This window comes from Nycticebus coucang, chromosome 13 (genome assembly GCF_027406575.1).
Source record: "Nycticebus coucang isolate mNycCou1 chromosome 13, mNycCou1.pri, whole genome shotgun sequence".
In the NCBI taxonomy this organism is placed as follows: Eukaryota; Metazoa; Chordata; class Mammalia; order Primates; family Lorisidae; genus Nycticebus; species Nycticebus coucang.
Genome location: NC_069792.1, coordinates 81261964 through 81284337, shown reverse-complemented (window position 1 = coordinate 81284337; position 22374 = coordinate 81261964). Strand labels below are relative to the sequence as shown.

Sequence of the window (22374 nt, the reverse complement as noted above, 5' to 3'; positions counted from 1 at the left end):
TTAGAACATTTCATCTCTCCGAAACAAACACTTGTACTCGGCAGTGTCACTCAGCTCTCACCTGACAACTGCTAATCTACTTTCCTCCTCTGCAGGTTTGCGGCTTCTAGATGTTTCATATAAACAGGATCATTACAATATGTGGTGGCTTCTCTCCCTCAGCCTCATGTATTGGTACAAAGTTCATAATGTTGTAATATGTATCAGGACTTTATTCCTTTTTATTGCATAATAATACTGCACTGTATAGGTATACCCCATTTTGTGTATCTGTTCTTTAGTTGATAATGCTGCTGTGCTCATTTGCATTCAAGTTTCCTATGGAAATACATTGAATTTCTCTTGGGTATATATTAATAGATCAATGTGGAATTTCTAGATCATAAGGGTAACCCTAGATTTAACATTTTAAGGAATTGCCAAACTGTTTTCCAAAATGGCTGCACCATTTTACGATCTGTTTTTCCACATCCGTTCTAATACTTTTTATTTTCTGTCTTTTTAATTGTAGCCATCCTAGTGGGTATGAAGGGGCGTTTCCTGGTTTTGACTTGCATTTTCCTAATGACTAACGATGTTGAGCAACTTTCATGTCCTTATTGCCCATTTGTATATCTTCTTTGGAAAAATATCTGTTCCAATCATCTGACCATTTCAAAATACTGTATTATTTGTCTTGTTATTGCTGAATACTTGATCCTTATCTGATACATTATTTGCAAATATTTTCTCCCATTTTGTGGGTCATCTTTGTACTTCCCTACCATGTTGACAGCAGTGTCTCCCCATCCATGAACATGGAGGTCTTCCCATTTACTTAGCTCTGCTTTAAAGTAGGTCAGTGGTCTTTCTAAGTATTAGGGTACAAATCTCATTTCTTTTGTTAAATTGAGTCCTAAGTATTGTAGAAATTTTGATACTATGATCAATATAATTTTTCTTAATTTCATTTTAGATTATTCATTGTTAATGTATAAAAATACAACTGGCTTTTTATGTGTTTTCCTTGTGTCAAGTAACCTTCCTCAACTTGTTAGTTTCACTTAATCTTAGCCAAATGGCCAAGACAGGATTTATTAATTAGTTTCAATAGATTTTGTGTGATGTGGATTCATTAGGCTTTTCTAAATACAAAATCATGTCATCTGTAAATGGAGATAGTTTTAAGTATATTTCTTCCTTTCAAATTTGGGTGACATTTATTTGTTTATTATTCATTTATTTTCCTAATGACTCTGACTAACTGAAAGTATAATGTTGAATAAAGTGGCAGGAGAAAACATTCTTGTCTTACTACTGATTTTAGGAGAAAAGCATTCAGTCTTTCACCATCAAGTATGATGATGTAAACTATAGGGTTTTTTTGTATCAGCCTTTAACCAGGCAGAGGAAGTTGCCTTCTAGGCCTTGTTTGTTGAATATCACCAGCAGTTGTTTGATTGTGAGGGGAATCACAGAAATGGCAATTTTGCTTCCTCCCTGAGAGTACCATTTGTGCTAGTAAGCATGTGACGATACCATTCCAGTACCCAGCATAGACTTCCTTTTAGTTTTGAGTTCAAACACATTTGTTGAGTTGAAGCTCAACTTCTTGGGACTTTCCAGTCGAAATAGAGGGTCTTTATTATGGTGACTGCAACCTGTCCTTCAAAGATGTTTCCACACTCATCCTACCCTTTGCCAAATAAAGGCTGCTCATGTTCTTATGAGGTCAGGGAGAATGTGAAAAGGGTGGAGTGTAACATTATTAATTTTAATCTACCTGTAATGTCTCCATAAGTAAAGGGACTTTCCTAGAACTTATATCACTACCAGGCATTTTGGAAGATGCTGAGAACATGATAGCAAATGATGAAGACTTTATCCTCCTGTATACATAATAGTAATGGCTATTGTTTGTTTTTTATGTGTCAGCATTGAGCTACTTGCTTAACATCCATGGTATCTTCATATTAACCCTGGGTGATAGAACTATTATTATTTCTTTAAAAGAAGCCCATATTTTAGAGAAGTTCAGCAGGATCTCATGCTCAAGAGGGCCAGACTCAGTCTGCTGGACTTTAGAAGCCACCCTCTTAACCTCTGTAACATGTTTTTTTTCTCCTTCTGTTCTCTGGGAAATTGGGCTCTTTTTGCTGAAACAAGAGATACTCAAAATAAAAGAGAATCCTAGAGACACAAGAGATAAATCTCCAGGTTCCTGAAATGAGAATGGTGCAGGAGGTGCTGCAGTTGTGAGGGGGTCTTCCCTGAAGTTGCTGAGACTTGGGAAGGCTATGGATTGACTAAGATTTGGAGGATATCAAAGGAAAGAGGAGGGCTAGATGACTGGGAAATAGTGTGAGCAAAGCATGGGTGAAAAATGATCCTGGACTCCTAATAGGAAGGGCTTGTCTGAAGTGTGAGTTTCTGACAATCATCAATGGAAGATTTGGTCTGGGAGGTCAGGTTTTGGTATGTGTGATGATGTCTGAATACTATAAGGAAAGGATTGGATCTAGAACAGTATTCAAATCATGAAACTAACTTAGCTATTGAGTTTTGTTTGTTTGCTTTAACAAATTGCACTCCTTGACTTTCTGGGTTCCTGAGAAGGTACCCCAGGACCTAGGAGGTGGCTGGTTAGATGGGATCCTGGTCCCCCCCATTGGTATTCATTTTGAGCTTTTATTTGCAAACAAAGTTTTAATATTGATAAAAAAGGGCTAAAACCCACTGAGTTAGCTCAGTAACCCTACTTTACAGAGGAAGCAGCATGGGCTTGCAGAGACAGCTAGTTAGAGGGAAAGCATGGACCACAATTCAAGATTCTTGGTGGCTTATAACCTGTGAGATGGAAGGGTGCCTGGTCCTGCCGGGCGTCCTTCAGAGAGGATGCCTTCAGAGAGATCATAGGCATGGAGCTGCCTAAAAAGCAATCACAGACAATATGGTAACACAGCAGAGAAAGCACCTTGTTCTACGTGGAGAGAAGGGAAAAACTGGGAAGGCCTCATAGCAAAGTGTACCTGGCTTGAATTTTCGTAGGTATATTGAAGTTGGTCAGGGAGATTAGGTGGAGAAGGACATTCTAGGTGAAAGTAACTACACATATTAAGGAATGGAGGTGTGAAAAGGCACAGCTCAATCAAGGAGCAGCAAATAGTTCTCTGATTAAGAAAACTTAACATTTATTAAGCATTAGTCTGTGCTAGGCATTGTGTTAGGTGATTTACATGGATTATTTTTTGTAATACTCTCAAGAATTCTATGAGATGGATACAGATGAGAAAACTGAGTTTTTTTTTTTTTTTTTTTTTTTTGTAGAGACAGAGTCTCATTTTATTGCCCTCAATAGAGGGCTGTGGCATCACATAGCTCACAGCAACCTCCAACTCCTGGACTTAGGCGATTCTCTTGCTTCAGCCTCCGGAGTAGCTGGGACTACAGGCGCCCGCCACAATGCCCGGCTAGAGAAAACTGAGTTTTAAGATGGAGAAGTAATTTGCCTAAAGGTCATATAAGGCCTCACAGTTAAACAGTGGAAGAGCTGGGATTTGAACACAGGAAGATTATTTTTCATTTAGGGTCCTATGTGCCTGAGCAGGTTGGAGTTTATTCTCTAGGTCAATGGTTCTTAAACTTGCAACAGAATCACCTGGTGGGGTTATTAAAACACAGATTCTGGGCTTCACCCCCAGAGTTTTTGATTTAGTAGGTGTGAGATAGGTTCCAAGGACTGGTATTTCTAACGAGTTTCCAGGTGATTCTAACCCTGCTTGTCCAAGGATTACACTTTGAGAACTGTTTTGATAGGAAGCTACTGAAAGCTTCTAAATTTAGGGGGGAAATCATCAGATTTGCATTTTGGCTAAGGAGCAAAGAGAGCAAACAGGAAGAGCAGTTATGAGAGGACTTTCTAATGTGTGTCCAGGAGAATGAAGGTGAGGGCTGAATCCAAAAGTTATCACATAAGAAGGTAATTTAAGTCCTGTGGTACTGAGCAAGCTCTGATAAATGTTGGCAATAGTTGAATTGTTAACTAGAATCTATAGACATGGTGTCAGATGAGAAACAAGAGGTAAAAGATTATAGTAGAACAAAAACTGGTCTTCAGATTCTGCTAAAAAGCAGTGAAGGTGGGAGGGTGTACTGTTTTTTTAGTAGATGTGTTTTGGGTGTGGGGAGTGGAAGCCTTCATGTAGTTATGATGGAGTGGAAAGGGGACTCACTGCCACAGAAGACGACTGGGTTTTTAGACCTGGCTCAGTCACTCATTCTACCATTTTGGAGACTCACTCCTTAGACCTCCATTTCTTCATCTGCAAGTGGAGTTAAATTGAGCTTCTCAGCCTGCCTCTGTGAGACTGCCAGGTGAGGGATAGGAGTCTTCACGTTCATGGTGAAATTTTTTGTAAAACAAGTTCCCTCCCATTATCTACTCATGACCTCCAAAAGAAAACCTTCATGGGGCTGCCACATGCACTGGTGACTCGTCTATCCAGATTGTTACAGACATTTCCATTTGCCTGGATGAGGAGCATGCAGGTGTCAGAGTAGTTGAAAGAAACATTTAAATTATATACTTATCTGGCAGGGGAGATACCATGATCACGAAGGTGGTTTTCCCAGGGCGAAGCTTATCCATGCACTCCAGATGTGCTGACCCCTGCTATTTCCCCAAATGTGGGAAACTTGCTGCATAATTTGTGTTACTGGGGGACTGCGTTCATGCTTTCCCCTAGAAAAAACAACAAAAAAGAAACAGTTAAATTATGTTTTAATTCTTAACATGTTATAAGCTAGAGTTAGGCAGAAAGCTGAGTGATTTCCTGGGATAATGCTTTATAAATCTCAATTATGAATACATACATTTTAGTGTTTAAAGTCCAATATAACATGAACATTATTATTATTATTATTATTATTTTTTGAGACAGAGTCTCATTCTGTCACCCTGGGTAGAGTGCCATGGTGTCATAGCTGACAGTAACGTCAAACTCTTGGGCTCAAGCAATCCTCTTGCCTCCGCTTCCTGAGTAACTGGGACTATAGGAGCCCCCCACAATGCCCAGCTAGCTTTTCCATTTTTAGTCTCACTATTGCTCAGGATGGTCTTGAACTCCTGAGCTCAGGTGATCCACCCACCTCAGCCTCCCAGAGAGCTACGATTAACAGCATAAGCACCTGACCTATAACATTATTCTAACTCAATTGCTTTTGATGAGTTTTAGAAGTATTGACAAATGTTTTAAAACTGTTAGCCAATTCTAGGATGTTAATGACAGATACATATCTCTTATAATCCAATCAAAATTTAAGGGCCAAACAATCCAAGATGGCAGCCGAGTAATAGCTTCCCTGGAACAAGGCATGGTGAATCTGGGGAGATAAGACTCCAGGCATCCCTGGCTAGTGGGATCTGCCTATAATCATCCCTTTGAGGATACAGGGACTTCTGGACCCCCAGAGGAGGACAAATACAGTGGAAAACTGGCAAGTGGTTGCGTGTGTTTGATCAACCTAATCCCACTGGCAGCCCTAAGCAGTGAGACTGCAAACCGGAAAGGCCTTACCTGTGAACTGTTTCAGTGTTTTTGGACTTGGCACTCAGTTGAATGGCCTTGGGGAGAGCTTGAGCAAGAGTGCGTTGAACTTTGGGCATTGTCTAGGGCCCTAGGCTGAGCTGCTGAGCCGGGTGGAGCTAATAGTGTTCGGCTGTGGGCTACAGGGAGCCATTGTGAGAGAACTGCCCTGGCAAGCTCCACCCTCAGAGTTGCAGAGCACGGATCGGGTGGGAGCTAGTAACCTAGTGACTGAGTAGCCTAAAGGCGGGGACTGAGCTGCCTTACAGCCTTAACCCTCAGGGGCAGAGTGAGACCAGTTTTGGCACATTGGAGGCTTGGGCTGTTGCCCTGGGTAGAGTGCCATGGTGTCACAGCTCATAGCAACCTCAAACTCCTGGGCTTGGTGCTACCCGGACCTCCGTAAGAGCTGTGCCACGACACCCAACCAGCGACCTGCGCCCACTGAGCCTCCACATGCCCTGACCAGGAAATGCAGGAGCCGTGCAACCCTGCGTCCTCCCTTCTGTACCCTCCCTGCCTTCACACCGGCCCACTCATCTGGCCAGGGACTCTGGTAGCCGCGTGCCCTCCGGAGCCCTCCCTGCCTCGGTGCAGAGCCCTTCTCCTAGACAGAGACTGCTGGAGCCTTGGGCTTTCTGTGCCAAAGTCACTGGGCACCAGGCACTGCCAGAATTGTGCGCACCACCTCCCACCTTATTGCTGGATCCGGGTGTGTCACACTCCGGAATTGCTTCCACAACCAGAACTCCCTGGCTGGGGCAGCCCCAGAGAACTACACAGGGTCACTCCCTACAAAGATCCAGCAACAATAGAGTGATCCCGCTAGGTCTAATCTTGGAGAGACACCTCCCCAACTCCGAGGACGGCCAGGGGCAATGGTGAAAACAAATCATAAAGCGAAATCAACAGAAAAACTCTGGCAATATGAATAATCAGAGTATATCAACTCCCCCAAGGATCAATGGGGCAGACACAGCACAAGATCCCATGCACAAACAAATAGCTGAGATGTCAGAAATCGAATTCACAATCTGGATAGCAAATAAGAATTCCAAGAAGTAACCCAAATGATATCTCAAGAATTCAACAAATTTAAAGACCAAATGACCAAAGATTTTGACACATTGAGACAAGAAGTTGCGTCCCTCAAATATCTGAAAAACACAGTAGAATCCCTCAGTAAAAGAATGGAGCAAGCAGAAGAAAGGATTTCTGACATTGAAGACAAAGCTTTAGAGCGCTCCCAAACTCTCAAAGAGGAAGAGAAATGAGGGCAAAAACAGATCACTCTTTCAGAGAGCTCTGGGATAATTCGAAGAAAACCAATATTCGGCTTATAGGGATCCCCAAAAGCGACGAAGTGGCTTCACAAGGCACAGACTCTCTTCTCCATGATTATGAAAGAGAACTTTCCAGACATGCCAAGAGATTCTGAAATTTAGATAGCAGACAGTTTCAGAACTCCAGCATGACTCAACCCAAATAAGACATCCCCCAGACAAATCATAATCAATTTCACTAAAGTTAATTTGAAGGAGAAAATTCTAAAAGCATCCAGACGAAAGAAAATCATCACCTACAAGGGGAAGAATATTAAATAACTGTAGATCTCTCTGCTGAAACCTTTCAAGCTAGAAGAGGATGGGCATCAACTTTTCATCTCCTAAAACAAAATAACTTTCAACCCAGGATCCTGTACCCAGCTAAATTGAGTTTCATTTATGATGGAGAAATTAAATATTTTAATGACATTCACATGTTGAAGAAATTTGCCATTACTTAACCAGATCTCCAGGATATTCTCAGACCTATCCTTCATTAAGACCAGCATAATCCTCCACCACAAAAGTAAACCCACCCAGAAAATTTTCATAAAAGTCTAACATCCACAGTTGAAAAAGGATTAAAAATGTCCACCGGACTCTCAAAAGGCTTATCAATATTCTCAATTAATGTGAATGGTTTAAAATGTCCTCTAAAGAGGCATAGGTTGGCTAACTGGATACAAAAACTCAAGCCAGATATCTGCTGCATACAAGAATTGCATCTTACATTAAAGGACAAATAGAGACTCAAGGTGAAGGGATGGTCATCTAATCTCCAGGCAAATGGAAAGCAGATAAAAGCAGGCATTGCAATCCTATTCACAGAAGCAATAGGCTTTAAACCAACCAAAATAAGGCAGGATAAGAATGGACACTTCATATTTGTTAAAGGTAATACTCAATATGATGAGATTTCAATTATTAATATTTATGCACCCAACCAGAATGCACCTCAATTTATAAGAGAAACTCTAACAGACATGAACAACTTGATTTCCTCCAGTTCCATAGTAGTTGGAGATTTTAACACCCCTTTAGCAGTCCTGGATAGATCCTCCAAAAAGAAGCTAAGCAAAGACATTTTAGATTTAAACTTAACCATTCAACATCTGGACTTAAGACATTTACAGAACATTTCATCCCAACAAAACTGAATACACATTCTTCTCATCAGCCCATGGAACATACTCCAAAATCAACCATGTCCTAGGCCACAAATGTAACCTCAGCAAATTTAAAAAAATAGAAATTATTCCTTGCATCTTTTCAGACCATCATGGAATAAAAGTTGAACTCAATAACAACAGGAACCTGCATACCCATACAAAAACATGGAAGCTAAACAACCTTATGTTGAAGGATAGATGGGTTATAGACGAGATTAAGAAGGAAATCACCATATTTTTGGAACAAAACAACAATCAAGACGTGAATTACCAGAACCTCTGGGATACTGCAAAGGCAGTCCTAATAGGTAAATTTATAGCACTGCAAGCCTTCCTCAAGAAAACGGAAAGAGAGGAAGTTAATAACTTAATGGGACATCTCAAGCAACAGGAGAAGGAAGAACACTCCAACCCCAAACCCAGCAGAAGCAAAGAAATAACCAAAATCAGAGCAGAATTAAATGAAATTGAAAACAAAATAATTGTACAACGGATCAATAAATCCAAAAGTTGGTTTTTTGAAAAGATCAATAAAATAGATAAACGTTTGGCCAACCTAACCAGGAATGAAGAGTAAAATCTCTAATTTCATCAATCAGAAATGGTAATGATGAAATAACAACAGATCCCTCAGAAATTAAAAAAATCTTTAATGAATACTACAAGAAACTCTACTCTCAGAAATATGAAAATCTGAGAGAAAATGACCAATACCTGGAACTACGCCACCTATCAAGCCTTAGCCAAAATGAAGTGGAAATGTTGAACAGGCCTATATCAAATTCTGAAATAGCATCAACTATACAAAATCTCCCTAAAAAGAAAAGCCCAGGACCAGATGGCTTTATGTCAGAATTCTACCAAACCTTTAAAGAAAAACTAGTACCTGTATTACTAAACCTCTTCCAAAATATAGAAAAAGAAGGAATATTACCCAACACATTCTATGAAGCAAACATCACCTTGATCCCCAAATCAGGGAAAGACCCAACAACAAAAGAAAATTATAGACCGATATCACTAATGAATATTGATGCTAAAATACTCAATAAGATCCTAACAGACAGAATCCAACAACCCATCAAAAAAATTATACACCACGACCAAGTGGGATTTATCCCAGGATCTCAAGGCTGGTTCAATATACGTAAATATATAAATGTAATACGGCACATAAACTAAAAAATAAGGACCATGTGATTCTTTCAATTGATGCAGAAAAAGCTTTTGATAATTTCCAGCATCCCTTCATGATCAGAATACTTACGAAAATTGGTATAGAAAGGACATTTCTTAAACTAATAGAGGCCATCTACAGCAAACCCACAGCCAATAGCATATTGAATGGAGTTAAATGGAAATCATTTCCACTTAGATCAGGAACCAGGCAAGGTTGCCCATTGTCTCCATTGCTCTTTAACATTGTAATGGAAGTTTTAGGCATTGCAATTAGGGAAGAAAAGGTGATCAAGGGTATGCACATAGGGTCAGAATAGATCAAACTTTCACTCTTCACAGATGATATGATCTGGAAAACACTAGCGATTCTACTACAAAACTTTTAGAAGTGATCAAGGAATACACCAATATCTCAGGCTACAAAATCAACACCCATAAATCTGTAGCCTTATATATGCCAACAATAGCCAAGCCAAAAAAACAGCCAAGGACTCTATTCCTTTCATAGTAGTGCCAAAGAAGATGAAATACTTGGGAGTATACCTAACAAAGGACATGAAAGATCTCTACAAAGAGAACTATGAAACTTTAAGAAAAGAAATAGCTGAAGATGTTAACAAATGGAATAACATACCATGCTCGTGGCTGGGAAGAATCAACATTGTTAAAATGTCCATACTACCCAAAGCAATATACAATTTTGATGCAATCCCTATTAAAGCTCCATTGTCATATTTTAAATATCTTGAAAAAATAATACTTCATTTTATATGGAATCAGAAAAAACCTCAAATAGCCAAAACATTACTCAGCAATAAAAATAAAGCAGGAGGAATCACTCTACCAGACCCGAGACTGCACTATAAATTGATCGTGATCAAAACAGCCTGGTACTGGCACAAAAACAGAGAAGTACATGTCTGGAACAGAATAGAGAACCAAGAGATGAATCCAGCTATTTACCGTTATTTGATCTTTGAGCCACAGGTGTCGCCCTGTTATTTGATCTTTGACAAGCCAATTAAAAACATTCAGTGGGGAAAAGATTCCCTATTTAACAAACGGTGCTGGGTGAACTGGCTAGCAACCTGTAGAAGATTGAAACTGGACCCACACCTTTCACCATTAAGATAGACTCTCGGTGGATAAAAGATTTAAACTTAAGACATGAAACTATAAAAATACTTGAAGAAAGTTCAGGGAAAACTCTTGAAGGAATCGTCCTGGGTGAATATTTTATGTGGAGGACTCCCCAGGCAATCGAAACAGTATCAAAAATACACTACTGGGACCTGATCAAACTAAAAAGCTTCTGCACAGCCAAGAACATAGTAAGTAAAACAGGAAGACAGCCCTCAGAATGGGAGAAAATATTTGCAGGTTATACCTTCAATAAAGGTCTAATAACCAGAATCCAGAAAGAACTCAACCGTATTAGCAAGAAAAGAACACGTGATCCCATCTCAGCGTGGGCAAGGAACTTGAAGAGAAACTTCTCTAAAGAAGACAGATGCACAATCTACAAACACATGAAGAAAAGCTCATCATCCTTAATCATCAGAGAAATGCAAATCAAAACTACTTTGAGATATCACCTAACCCCATTAAGAGTAGCCCACATAACGAAATCCCAGAACCAGAGATGTTGGCATGGATGTGGAGAAAAGGGCACACTTCTACACTGCTGGTGCGAATGCACACTAATACGTTCCTTCTGGAAGGATGTTTGGAGAATACTTAGAGACCTAAAAATAGACTTGCCATTCGATCCTATAATTCCTTTACTGGGTATATACCCAGAAGACCAAAAATCACAATATAACAAAGAAATCTGTACCAGAATGTTTATTGCAGCCCAATTCATAATTGCTAAGTCATGGAAGAAGCCCAAGTGCCCATCGACCCATGAATGGACTAGCAAATTGTGGTACATGTATACCATGGAATATTATGCAGCCTTAAAGAAAGATGGAGACTTTACCTTTTTATGTTTACATGGATGGAGCTGGAACATATTCTTCTTAGCAAAGCATCTCAGGAATGGAAGAAAAAGTATCCAATGTACTCAGCCCTACTATGAAGCTAAATTATAGCTTTCACATGAAGGCTATAACCCAACTATAGCAGAAGACTATGAGGAAAGGGCCAAGGAAGGGGAGGGGAGGGGGGATGTTAGGGTGGAGGGAGGGTAATAGGTGGGGACACACCTACAGTGCATCTTAGAATGCGTACAGGCGAAACTTACTAAAGGCAGAATACAAATGTCTACATTCAATAACTAAGAAAATGCCATGAAGACTACGTTGAACAGTTTGACGAGAATATTTCAGATTGTATATGAAACCAGCACATTGTTCTCCTTGATTGCACTAATGTACACAGCTATGATTTAACAATAAAAAAAAATTTAAGAAGTGACTTTATATATTTGGTCATCACATGTTTAGGTAGTTATTAATACAAGAGTTACACCTTACCACCTTCTTGCCCTTTGGCTCCCATACCCAGTTCATTAACAAGTTTTTTTCTAACTTGCCTGCTTTTCTCCCTTCCCATGATCATCACAAGCTATCTTTTATCCGAATTCCTGCCAGAGTTTCTAAACTTATCTAGTGTATTCATGTTGAAATCCCCCATTCATATCTACATGGTGCAGAGATTAATGGTTCAAAATCTGATTAAATCTCCACCTGCTTAAGCCTTGTAAGATCTTCCCATTGCTTTTAGGGAAAAGGCAATACCATCGAACGTGACCTACGAGGCCCTCCTGTGACCAGCCTCTACCAACCTGCAATCTCATTCATACCATACTAATTTTTGCTCTGTACATACTGGTCAAAATAGCTCCTCTTTGCTAGTGGATGTGTATTGCCTCTATGCCACACAGAACTGCTACACCTTCTGTCCCCTCTGTCTTGAATTCTTTCCTCTTAAACTTTTTTCTCACTCTCGCCCACCCTTGAAATCACAGGTCAATTGGCATTTACTCCACATGATCTTCTGTGATCCCCCTTACTAGGTAACCTGACTTCTGTGTTCTCACAGCAGGATTGACTTCTACCCTTCTGCGTTTCCCACAGTTGAGATTTTACATTTATTTCTGTGTCTATTAGACTGATATAAGGGGCAGGGACTATGTCCGGCTTAGCTCCTTTCGTAGTGTTGGAGCCCAGAACAGTGCTTGGGTGCTTGGTGTATAGGAGGAACTAATGAATATTTGCAAAATATTCCTAAAGGGCAGAGATTGTTCTGGTGTTGGAGGCTTATGGTTAGATTTCATGGGGAGTAAACATAAGGCATAAAAGTTTATGACATGAGTTAAAGTCATTGAAAGATGTAACAATGTTGATTTCAGCTTTTAATTGTGTAATGACTAATCGTGAAAGTCCTGTTCATCTCTGAAGAAGCATGTGCTTGCTGTTCCTCTGCTGGAGAACGCTGTGGGACCATAGATTACCCACAGAATTTGGCTTCTGTGGTTTAGAATCTTTGCTGGAATCTACTTGATATCCATCAGTAGTCCTCGATTGTAGGAGCAATCACATCAGCTTGCTTCTCTATCTACTGTCAACATTTTCTGCTCAATTTAGATTGGTAAATCTCTTTTGTGAAGATTGTTGCCCAGTATTTATTCTGAATTTTCTAATAGTCTTCAACCACAGCACAATTTTAAGCAAGACTTAAAGAGTTTAAAATAGAATAGGAAGAACATACATAGGGGCTGCAGTGTTGGTGCCATAGTTACTATTAAATGATAAAACTGAACATCGTGGGGTCAATTACAATCTAACTTCATACATCATCTTAGAATTATTCTGGGAATAATAGTAAGTCAACTTATGTCAATTTGCATAATGAGAAACTGATATAGACAATATTTCAACCAGTTCCTGACAACTTCATAATTACTGCAAGAAGCAAGAGTGACAAGCCCAAATCTCACTGTTCACCCCTTTTGTCTAATCAGGGCTTGCAGTGAGGATTTATAGAAGCATTTCATGAAAAGATAGCCTATGCATTTATATAAATGCAACTACTGTGTTGCAATTAAGCAATACAGACACTGCTGCTTTGTACAACTAGCAAAGTAAATAAAATACCACTCTGCAGCTTATAGTTTGAAGATGATTCCCATGGAGGAATAGCCATAGTTTCTCATTAAGAGATCTAAACTTTAATGCCCAATTAATAGCAAATACTATTAATAAAGCTGCGGTGCATCTTACAAGGGTAGATGTGAATCCTAGTAAATGTGGAATGTAAAGGTCTTAGCAAAATAACTAAGAAAATGCTACGAAAGCTATGTTAACTAGTGTGATAAAAATGTGTCAAACGATCTATGAACCAAGTGTATGGTGCCCCATGATCATACTAATGTACACAGCTATGATTTAATAAAAATAAATAAATAAATAAATAAAAATAAGACATTAGAACTCCATTATGAAACAATTCAACAGGCGATTCAACGTGCAAAGCACATGCTAATTCAGGATAGTTTATTCTAATGTTCCACTTTTCTAAACGTGATCCTTATATGACTTGCCTTGAAATATCCTATTGTGCTAGTTCCTGTCGGGCCCCTGAACTCCTCTTTCTTCTCCCCACCCCCGAGACCTAATGCATCAGAATCTCGGGGAGCAAATATCAGGCATAAAGATCAGCCTTTTAAACAAGCCCCCAGCGTGGTCCTTATGTTCAATAAAGTTTGAGAACTGCAGAATGATTTCTAGGGGCTGAGACTGTTGAAAGATTTGTTTATAGTTCTAGGTTTTCTTCTGCCAGGGGGCAGTGTTCTCTGAAACATGGCTGGGTTAATAACCCACACTGTGAGTTAATTTTTCAGTCTTTCTCATGAACTTTCTTATTAACCAAGCCAGCTGTGTGTGACCGTATATGAAAATCTTGAACACCATACCACATGAACTTTCTTTTTTTTTTTCAAGGTTAGAAGGGAATTTTTTTTATTAAATCATAAACACATAGATCATGTATATATTAATGCATTTATGGGGTACAATGTGCTGAGTTCATATAGAATTAGGAACGTTTACATCACACTGGTTAATACATACCTCATCTCATTTATTTAATTATTGTGTTAAGACATTTATACTCTATATTTAATAGATCCGACATGTTGAACCTTCTTAAGTTAGTATTTTCATAAAAGGTTTTAGACCATATTCCACTTATTTTAGTTGAATTTGTCACCCTGCTTTATCATTATCAGGCTTTTTGGTTTTCTCAGGTTTAGCTAAGCAGGGGTTGTGGTATTTTGCAGTTGATTTGATACCCTGGGGTAGAGATTTTGGTCACCCTTCTGATAGTTAATTTATAATAATAACTGTGACGTAAAATTCGGTTTCACAGTGGCTAGGTGATGTGTGAGTGCACATCCATGCTTTTGTATATGTGCATGTTAATAAGTTTCTTACGCACAATCAGTTGGTAAAGATAAGGTTCTGTGGCAGAATGGTTAACAAAAATAGTGGCTGAGCCCAACCCTCTTGGATAATGGGTAACAAGTGCTGTATAGAAGCCAATTTTGGATTAATTTGGTTATTACACTTACAGATTTTCCCTGATGCACAGCTAATCTGCAACTCAAAGAAAAAAATTAGTGGATGGTGTGCAGCTTCTAAATGTTACTGTTTCTAAGGGACCCCTCAGTTGTCCTCAATCTGGGAAACCCAGTTGTCCTCAATCTGGGTTTCTACAATCAAACGTCAGACAAAGTCAAAAGTTGCTGGACTCTGGCAAGGTCTAGGGAGGTTGCAGACAAGAGGAGGCTGCCACCTTTAAGGACCTTTGGAATATTGTAGCAAGCATGAAGTGAAATAACAGGATTGCCAAGATGTTTTCCTTTTGGGTTTATATTAATAGTTTTCTTCTAGAATGGCAGGTTTGCACTTTGAAATTTAGCATAGATATTAGAAAATTTTTTCTTTTTCTTTTTTATTTTTTTTTTTTGAGAAAGAGTCTCACTATGTCACCCTCAGTAGAGTTCTATGGCATCACAGCTCACAGCAACCTCAAACTCTTGGGCTCAAGCAATTCTCTTGTCTCAGCCTCCCAAGTAGCTGGGACTACAGGTGTCAACCACAATGCCCAGCTATTTGTTGTTGTTGTTGTAGTTGTCATTGTTTTTAAGCAGACCCGGGCTGGGTTTGAACCTGCCAGCCCTGGTGTAGGTGGCTAGCGCCCTAACCACTGAACTCTAGGCGCCGAGCTAGTAGAAAATTCTTATATGGGGTTAACATCTTTTATAAGCCATGCTAAATACCCAACTCCAAATCAATTCAGTATGGTGCACGGACTAAAGCAAGAGACTTGTATAGAAAAATTTATAAGCCTGCCATCTCTGCAAGGGTGCAAAACTAAAAGGATTATAGAAAGGCACCTTCAAGTTTGGCAGTATATTTTCTTCTTCTTTTTTTTTTTCCTTTCAATTAGCTGTTACCAAATTCTAGAATCTATAATGAAACCCAGGCCTACCATACAATCCACTATAAACAAGTTCTTGCTTTGTGCTATCATGTTTTATTTGAGTAGAGCCACTACTCCGTTAGTAATTTGTTACATGGTAAGTCTCATGGTTGTTTATATACGAACACATGCTCTGCGCAAGAGGGATGGTCACCGGGCCTGGGGCCTGGTAAGGAAAAAGTCAAAAACAAACCTTCCTGCATTTGAATCCTAAAGGCATATGTTATTTAAACAACTCTCAGATTTAGAGGTCTTGATTCCTTCTTCGGAGAGTGTCCTGGTTGCCAAATTGCTTAGCAAAGAAACTTTAGCCCTCACAGAAGCCTCAAAGGACATAGTGTTTGGTGCCTAGATGTTAATTTACCTGCAAAATAACTAGGGAAGCAATTCTTTAAATCTCAATTCTTGCTGCCAGTGAGATTTCCTTCCTAAATTCAATTGCTGATAAAGCTTTTCTACGGCTCCCAGCCTCCCCCCTCAAAAAACACCCCCCAAACAAGCCTGAGAGTTTTTTCAGGAAGAAGAGACAGAGAGTGGAGTTATTTTGTCTTTCTTCATAGGGCACAGGACCTCATGCTGCTTCGCTGGCATTCCCAGTATTTTGATAAAAGTTACTTCTCTGAACTTGAACGTGGGGAAAATAATGCTATCTTTTATGTTAGTTGCAATTTTGGGAGATTTCATCGTGAGAAACATTTGAGGAGTCAGAAATAGCTGAGAATGTGGTCATAGGAAAAGGGTCGTTCAAACTGCCAGCAAAATAAATAAATGGGAAAGGCAGGAAAGTTATTAGGTTTATAAATTATAAAACTCTCCTTGTTTAAAAAAAAAATAAAGTTGTGAGGTTGACAGCATTGAATAACTACACTGTAAACCTTAAAAGCTTAAAGCTGGTAGGAAGCCTTGTACAGCCCTGTTTCATTTTTATCAGATAAAATACATTTGGTTTCTCTTTGACAAACCATGTTTTTGTGAGGGAAGGAAAATGAACATGCACTGTTATTGGCCGCAGCAACACAAGAAACTCTCCTGTTGCCAGAGGATACCACATGAAAGTGTCTGTGGGTGAGAGGAGGGGCCGCAGAGGGGGTGGGGAAAAGGAAAATGATATCTTAAGCCTCTTATGCTGAGGGCTGCGATTTGTGAACTAACGGTGATGAAATCAAGCTCTGGACAAATCAGATGAGCCTGTCAACCTCCCAGGTGGGACTGCTTGTAGTTAACAGGCTGAACTCGGAGCCCCCAAAGCAGTGCATTCAATGTGAGCAAGGAGAGCACGCTGAAAGGCTTTCCAAGAATCCTCTGACATGGCAAGGACAAGCTCGTTCCAGCTGTACCAGGTAAGAGAACGGTGGCATGATAGGGGGACTGCTTCAGCTTCAGAATCAGTGACTGATCTGGATTTTCCTTTTTGTTGTTAAGACAGCACCTGATGATGCATTTTGGCAGTTGCAGGATTGGGCAGTGATGTTGAAGTTAATCTGAATTGCCTCCATGTCATTTGATTGAATTCTGTCTAGCTGCATTTGACAACTGGATCTCTTTATTCTCTTAGGTAATATCCCTGTTTACCTTTGCTGTTGGAGTCAATATCTGCTTGGGATTCACTGCACATCGAATTAAGAGGGCAGAAGAATGGGACGAAGGTCCTCCTACAGGTGAGGGTAGCAACTATTTGCATTTTTAATTCTTTAAAACTATTATATACCAAGTGATCACAAGCTCATTAATAACTTTATCTTTAAGGTAATCTAATCGTGCAGCATAACTAATTTAGACCTAAACGTCCATGGGATAAAACCACCTGTGTGTATAGTTCAGAGGAGAGAGTGTTTTAGAGAACACTTGTGATGTTTGCATGATCCCTGGCTATTTAAATCTTTGTACTCTGAAGCTTGTAAATATTAGGATACAATTAAACTCATCCTAGATAAGGCTAAAGTAGAAATGGGTGAGAATAGGTGGTGGTTTAATATTGGAGGTAACACAAATATGGTTTGCTGCTGTGTGATGTAAGATACAGTATTTGCCACCAGAAAGTTCTGACCTAGGAAAAAGAGGACTAGAAGGAAAAGAAGACAGTGTACTGTCTTTTTAAAACTTCAGAAATTCAGGACTTTGAGATTTACCTAAACATGAGGGAGGAGGTGCTTAAAGAGTTTACAGTATTGATTTGTACTTACTGTGTTTTCTTTTGGCATAAGGAAAGGTAAGTTTTAATGGTGTACCTTGACTAATAGAACTGAAGTGAAAGAGTTTCTTTTTACAATACACTGCACCATAACTAGCGTGGGAATTCTTATAAAGGAGCTCCTTGTGCAGACAGAGGAGGCTTAACTGACCAGGTCTTAAGAAATGAGTTGGTTAATTTCCTGGAAATCGGAGCTGCTCATGGTTTTAGATTTTAAGTAATGGCTACTCTAGGGAGCAAGGTTTTCTTGACTTTCCTCAACATCCCAGGATGTTGGTCTATCTTGCTGTGAATTGTGTGTTTATATTTCTGGATCTGACTATTATAAAAGACCATCACCTGTCTCTGTTTAGCCATCACAGATTTTCATCATTAACCCAGTTATGACATATACATTAATGAAATAACAAATATGCCTTACATCAAATAAGTTACTTTTGAGATATGTCGAATAAGTTGAAAGAAGAATATTAGAAGTAAGTTAGTGAATTGAAGTGGGTATGGCTGGGGGATGAAGAGTGAGAAAATTGATAATATTAATTGCAGCTCCAGGGAGACAAATGGAATAAATGGCTGTGCTCTGTCAGGGAGGAAGAAGAAAGTGGAGGGCTGGGTTAGAGAATGCTGGTTTTCTTACCAGCAAAGACTCTTTCAAAGGCTTCTTTTTCACTTTCATTAACGCAGTGATTGAACAGACAGGAGACCAGATCCTTAGTATGATCATGTGGGTAAGCTAGCAATTTGAGAGTTATCTTTTGGTTCTTACCAATGCACCCCAGAGTAAACTTTTTTGTTTCATCTTGATATATTACTTTATAAAGATGAAACTGATCAGTTAATATCGTCTTAAAATAAAACTGATATTGAAAGAATTGAATGCTGTTTCCTTACGGAATGTAAAATTGAATCCTCATTATTTTCAAAGTTGATTTTTTTTTTTTGGAAAACAGTCATGACAGTCCTTTACTGGTGCCCTGGGTTTGTGTAACTTGCTGTGTGGTCCTAGGCAAGTCACTTATGAAGTCTGTTTCCTTAGCTGCATAATGAGGAGAGGCCTAGACGACTTCTAATTTTCCTTCTAGATTAAAAAAACAGATTGTGCATGGTCTACTGTTTCATTGCATCTTGAATTTGGGTGCTTTCTACTGGAAAACTGAAAGAATATATGTGGATTTATTAATCCCTAAAAATATTTTGTATATGATAAATTATTTCCATATAAGACATAGCTACCATTAGAACTAGTGAATTGAAGCTACTTCTGGAAAAAATAGTCTATATTACAATCTATAGCTCTAAATGGTCTTAAGTATACTACAAAATAATTGTTTCTTCAATTGTTATTAAATCATTGATTATTTTAGGCCTTTACAATAGCATCTAAAATAATTTACTTATTAAGCTTCTACTTAACATTAACATGAATCTTAGTCTTAGGACACAATACAATTTAAGTCTGAGTTTTAGGGTTTTGGTATGCCTGCATACTTTTTATTTTTCTTTTACTGTAGTTTAGCTGCTATTTAGGTACTACGGCTGATTTCTCCTGAATAAAGATGTGCCTTGGAAACCGGGTGAAAGCATACTGCAGAGAGTTTAAGCATTTTTGCCTTTTAAATGTTACATGTGCCTAGAAGTGATCTCTCTCAAATAATACATGTGATTGGTTGTTTTGACTCTTAGCAAAGCATTCTCATTGGAAAACACTGGATGGATTTTATACATTCATAAGAATAAGACACCAGAAAGGGAAGCAGCCATGGCTTTTCCAATGACACTTCCAGGCTCTGAAAAAATCCTAGGACGCTCAGGGCTTCAAGGGTGTTTCAACTAACAGAAGTAACATAAAAGGTATTACTACATGTCTAGCTTCAGGGTCATTGGAGTGAGATTCACTGTTCCAAAGCACGCAGTTTCTTAGTAACTGTAGCTTCTCAGATTCTTAATCATAGCTGAGAATGTTCTGCACACATGCCTGCCCTCATCACTGCACTATGGACTGGGGTGTTAGTTGCAAGGTTGTGGCAGTGCCAACAAACTGTTGTAATTAATAACTAGCACACTTTTAGCTGGATTTATTGTTAGGACATAGGGATCTACTGGAATTAATGGTAGAATAGAATTCCTTATACAAGATCATAAAAGATGTATAGATATATTAGGAGGTAGGCTATGAGAAGAACTAATTATACTTCTGTTGGGTAATGGGCACTCAGCTAAATGAGATAGCTGGAGTAAATTTTCAGAGGAAATGTAAATAACAAGTGCAACTTAGTTTGATATTTTGTTACATATATCTGATGTGGTTCACTTGATTCGCCCTTAAGACTGCAAGAGAATTTGTGTGTAATGCAGGTGTTCGTGCACTCACGGATACGTGTATGCTGGTGGTGTTAGGAAGGAGTCCATTTTATTGAGGCTTATGATTTGGATCCTTTTTCAGTCTCCAAGTGGTAATGTAATAATATCCTCTTTGAAATACGAATAATTTAATTCTTGAAAGACAAAGGGGAGTTTGTGAGCTTGTGAATAACTGGATAAAAGAGACTTAAAAGTTTAGTCCGTTTCATCATCATTGGTAGTAGTGGCTGGAAAGAACAAGTTAGAAAGGATGTGAATGAAACTCATAGGTAAATAAGAAGTGAAGAGTGTTGCTAATGACTTTAGGAGTAAAGATTTTTATTTTAGAGAATCAAGGGAAACTAGGCACAAGAAGGTTCATGTGCATTTGATAACTTTAGGAATCCCATTCTGCAATGAAAAGCTATTTTAATGGTGGTGTAGTGGAGTGTAGGTAACTGCGAAACTGGTAGATTTATCTGCCATTACTCTGGGAGCAAAACTGTCTTGTGAGGAATATCACGTCATGTGACTTGATGTTAAATCTAATATAGAAAATGAGGCGTTCAAGTGAATGGAATGAGACTTTTATTCTGAAATAAAAGCTAAAAAGGCACAGATTTTTTATTTATTAAATGGAGTTTTGGTGTAGTGAGCGTTCATTTATCTTAAAACTGCAGAGAATCCTCTATCTTGTTTTAGATTCTGAAATCTGGGGTCTAGTGGAGTACAACATAGCTGTACAGTGGAGTACAACATAGCTTTTTGAATCAATAAAATCCAGAAATCTTCCAAAATTATATTTAGAAAAGAATTTCTAAAATTTAAGATCTACGCACAAAATTTGAAAAATTCTTTGTTAATGAAAAAATAATGATATTTATACAGTGAGAGGATCTAAAATTTTATGTAGGGTGTTGCTAGCTCAAATGAGTCCTACAAATCTGATTTTTCAATGAGGAAAATGGGGACAATGTTATCTTTGTTTACCCGAAAAAGTTTTTGAAAATGCCATAATAAGGCCTGATGAGAGTTATAGGGTGTTAAGTACACAATCTAAATTTATGCCATATCCTGTTAGCAATCCTGTGATTTTAAATGATGTTTCATTGTTTTGTAGCAGATATGCAGACCATTCAGATTTATACTTCTGACTGCAATTAAATGCAATTTGAGTGGTTTAGATATGGAATTAATATGTTTAACTTTTCATCTGAATCACATTAAATCTGTTTCCTTGTAGTTTGTGAGCTCTTTTTCTATGAGAACATTTTATTTACAAATGTTTTGAAAGCGTATTTAAAAACTTCACAGTAGAAATGTTTATTAAAAAAAATATCTATGGAATCTATCCCAGCAGCTGTGAAGAGAAGGCAATAATAGTGATGCCGTAATGATGAGTATTTATAGAAAGTGATGTATTTAGGAAGCAGAGATAGTGACATCGAAGTCTTTATGTAAGTGCCGTTTGCTAAGGGATGAGGTCAAAAATATCAAGAAAGAATGGCAAATTAATAATAATTAATAATACAATAATAATTAATTTCTAATACAAGAAAGTATGACCAGAAAGAAAAATATCATATTCTCTAGAAAAAGGCAGAATACAGTATCAAATTCTAGAGTTAGGTGGCATCTTGAGTGCCACGCATCTTCTGGTTATAGGGTGAGCCTGCAGGTTATCCTTCAAACAGGACAGGAGACACAGGGAACCCGTCCTGTGTTAATGTTCCTGAGAAGAGGAGCTGGCGTAACTGCAGCCTGGAACCCATTTCAAGGCTTTAATCTCACTTTCAGGAAACACCTGGGCTGAGAACCAAAGAAAATGGGAGGGACAGATGGAGAGCAGTATCCCAGATCCTGGAAACAAGACCAAACAAACCTTAGAAGAAAGGACCTTCTAGCTTTACACTGAGCTAAATGTTTTCAAACTTCTTGACCATCAGCCAGATTCAAACACCTCTGTTATGCAGAAGGATTTAGAGGGAACTATAATTGGGAGCCCAGGATAAAGTAGTGTTTGAGTCTCAGTTCCTGTCATCAGTCAGGCTCTCTCCATTCATCTGATTATTAACATATTATCAATAACTTTTCTGTATATTATGGAATAAATGGTA

The 22374-nt window shown here is 38.6% G+C and overlaps 1 protein-coding gene and 1 non-coding gene across 6 annotated transcripts in view; both read left to right on the top strand.

Annotated features, from left to right (window-relative positions):
• Positions 1-22374, top strand: part of ENPP2 (ectonucleotide pyrophosphatase/phosphodiesterase 2) — a 126900-nt gene that overhangs the window by 22482 nt on the left and 82044 nt on the right. For 2 of the 5 annotated variants that reach the window (XM_053558709.1, XM_053558708.1), the window contains exons 1-2: positions 16821-17066; positions 17282-17384. In XM_053558709.1, the coding sequence (XP_053414684.1) occupies positions 17034-17066; positions 17282-17384 (136 nt within the window). In that variant the 5' untranslated portion in view covers positions 16821-17033. Of the gene's footprint in view, positions 1-16820; positions 17067-17281; positions 17385-22374 lie in introns of those variants that run through there. The other 3 variants (XM_053558712.1, XM_053558711.1, XM_053558710.1) reach the window with 2 other exon arrangements.
• On the top strand, positions 4562-4723 carry LOC128564158 (U1 spliceosomal RNA). Its single transcript, XR_008374028.1, has one exon. It is a non-coding gene; the product is annotated as a U1 spliceosomal RNA (small nuclear RNA).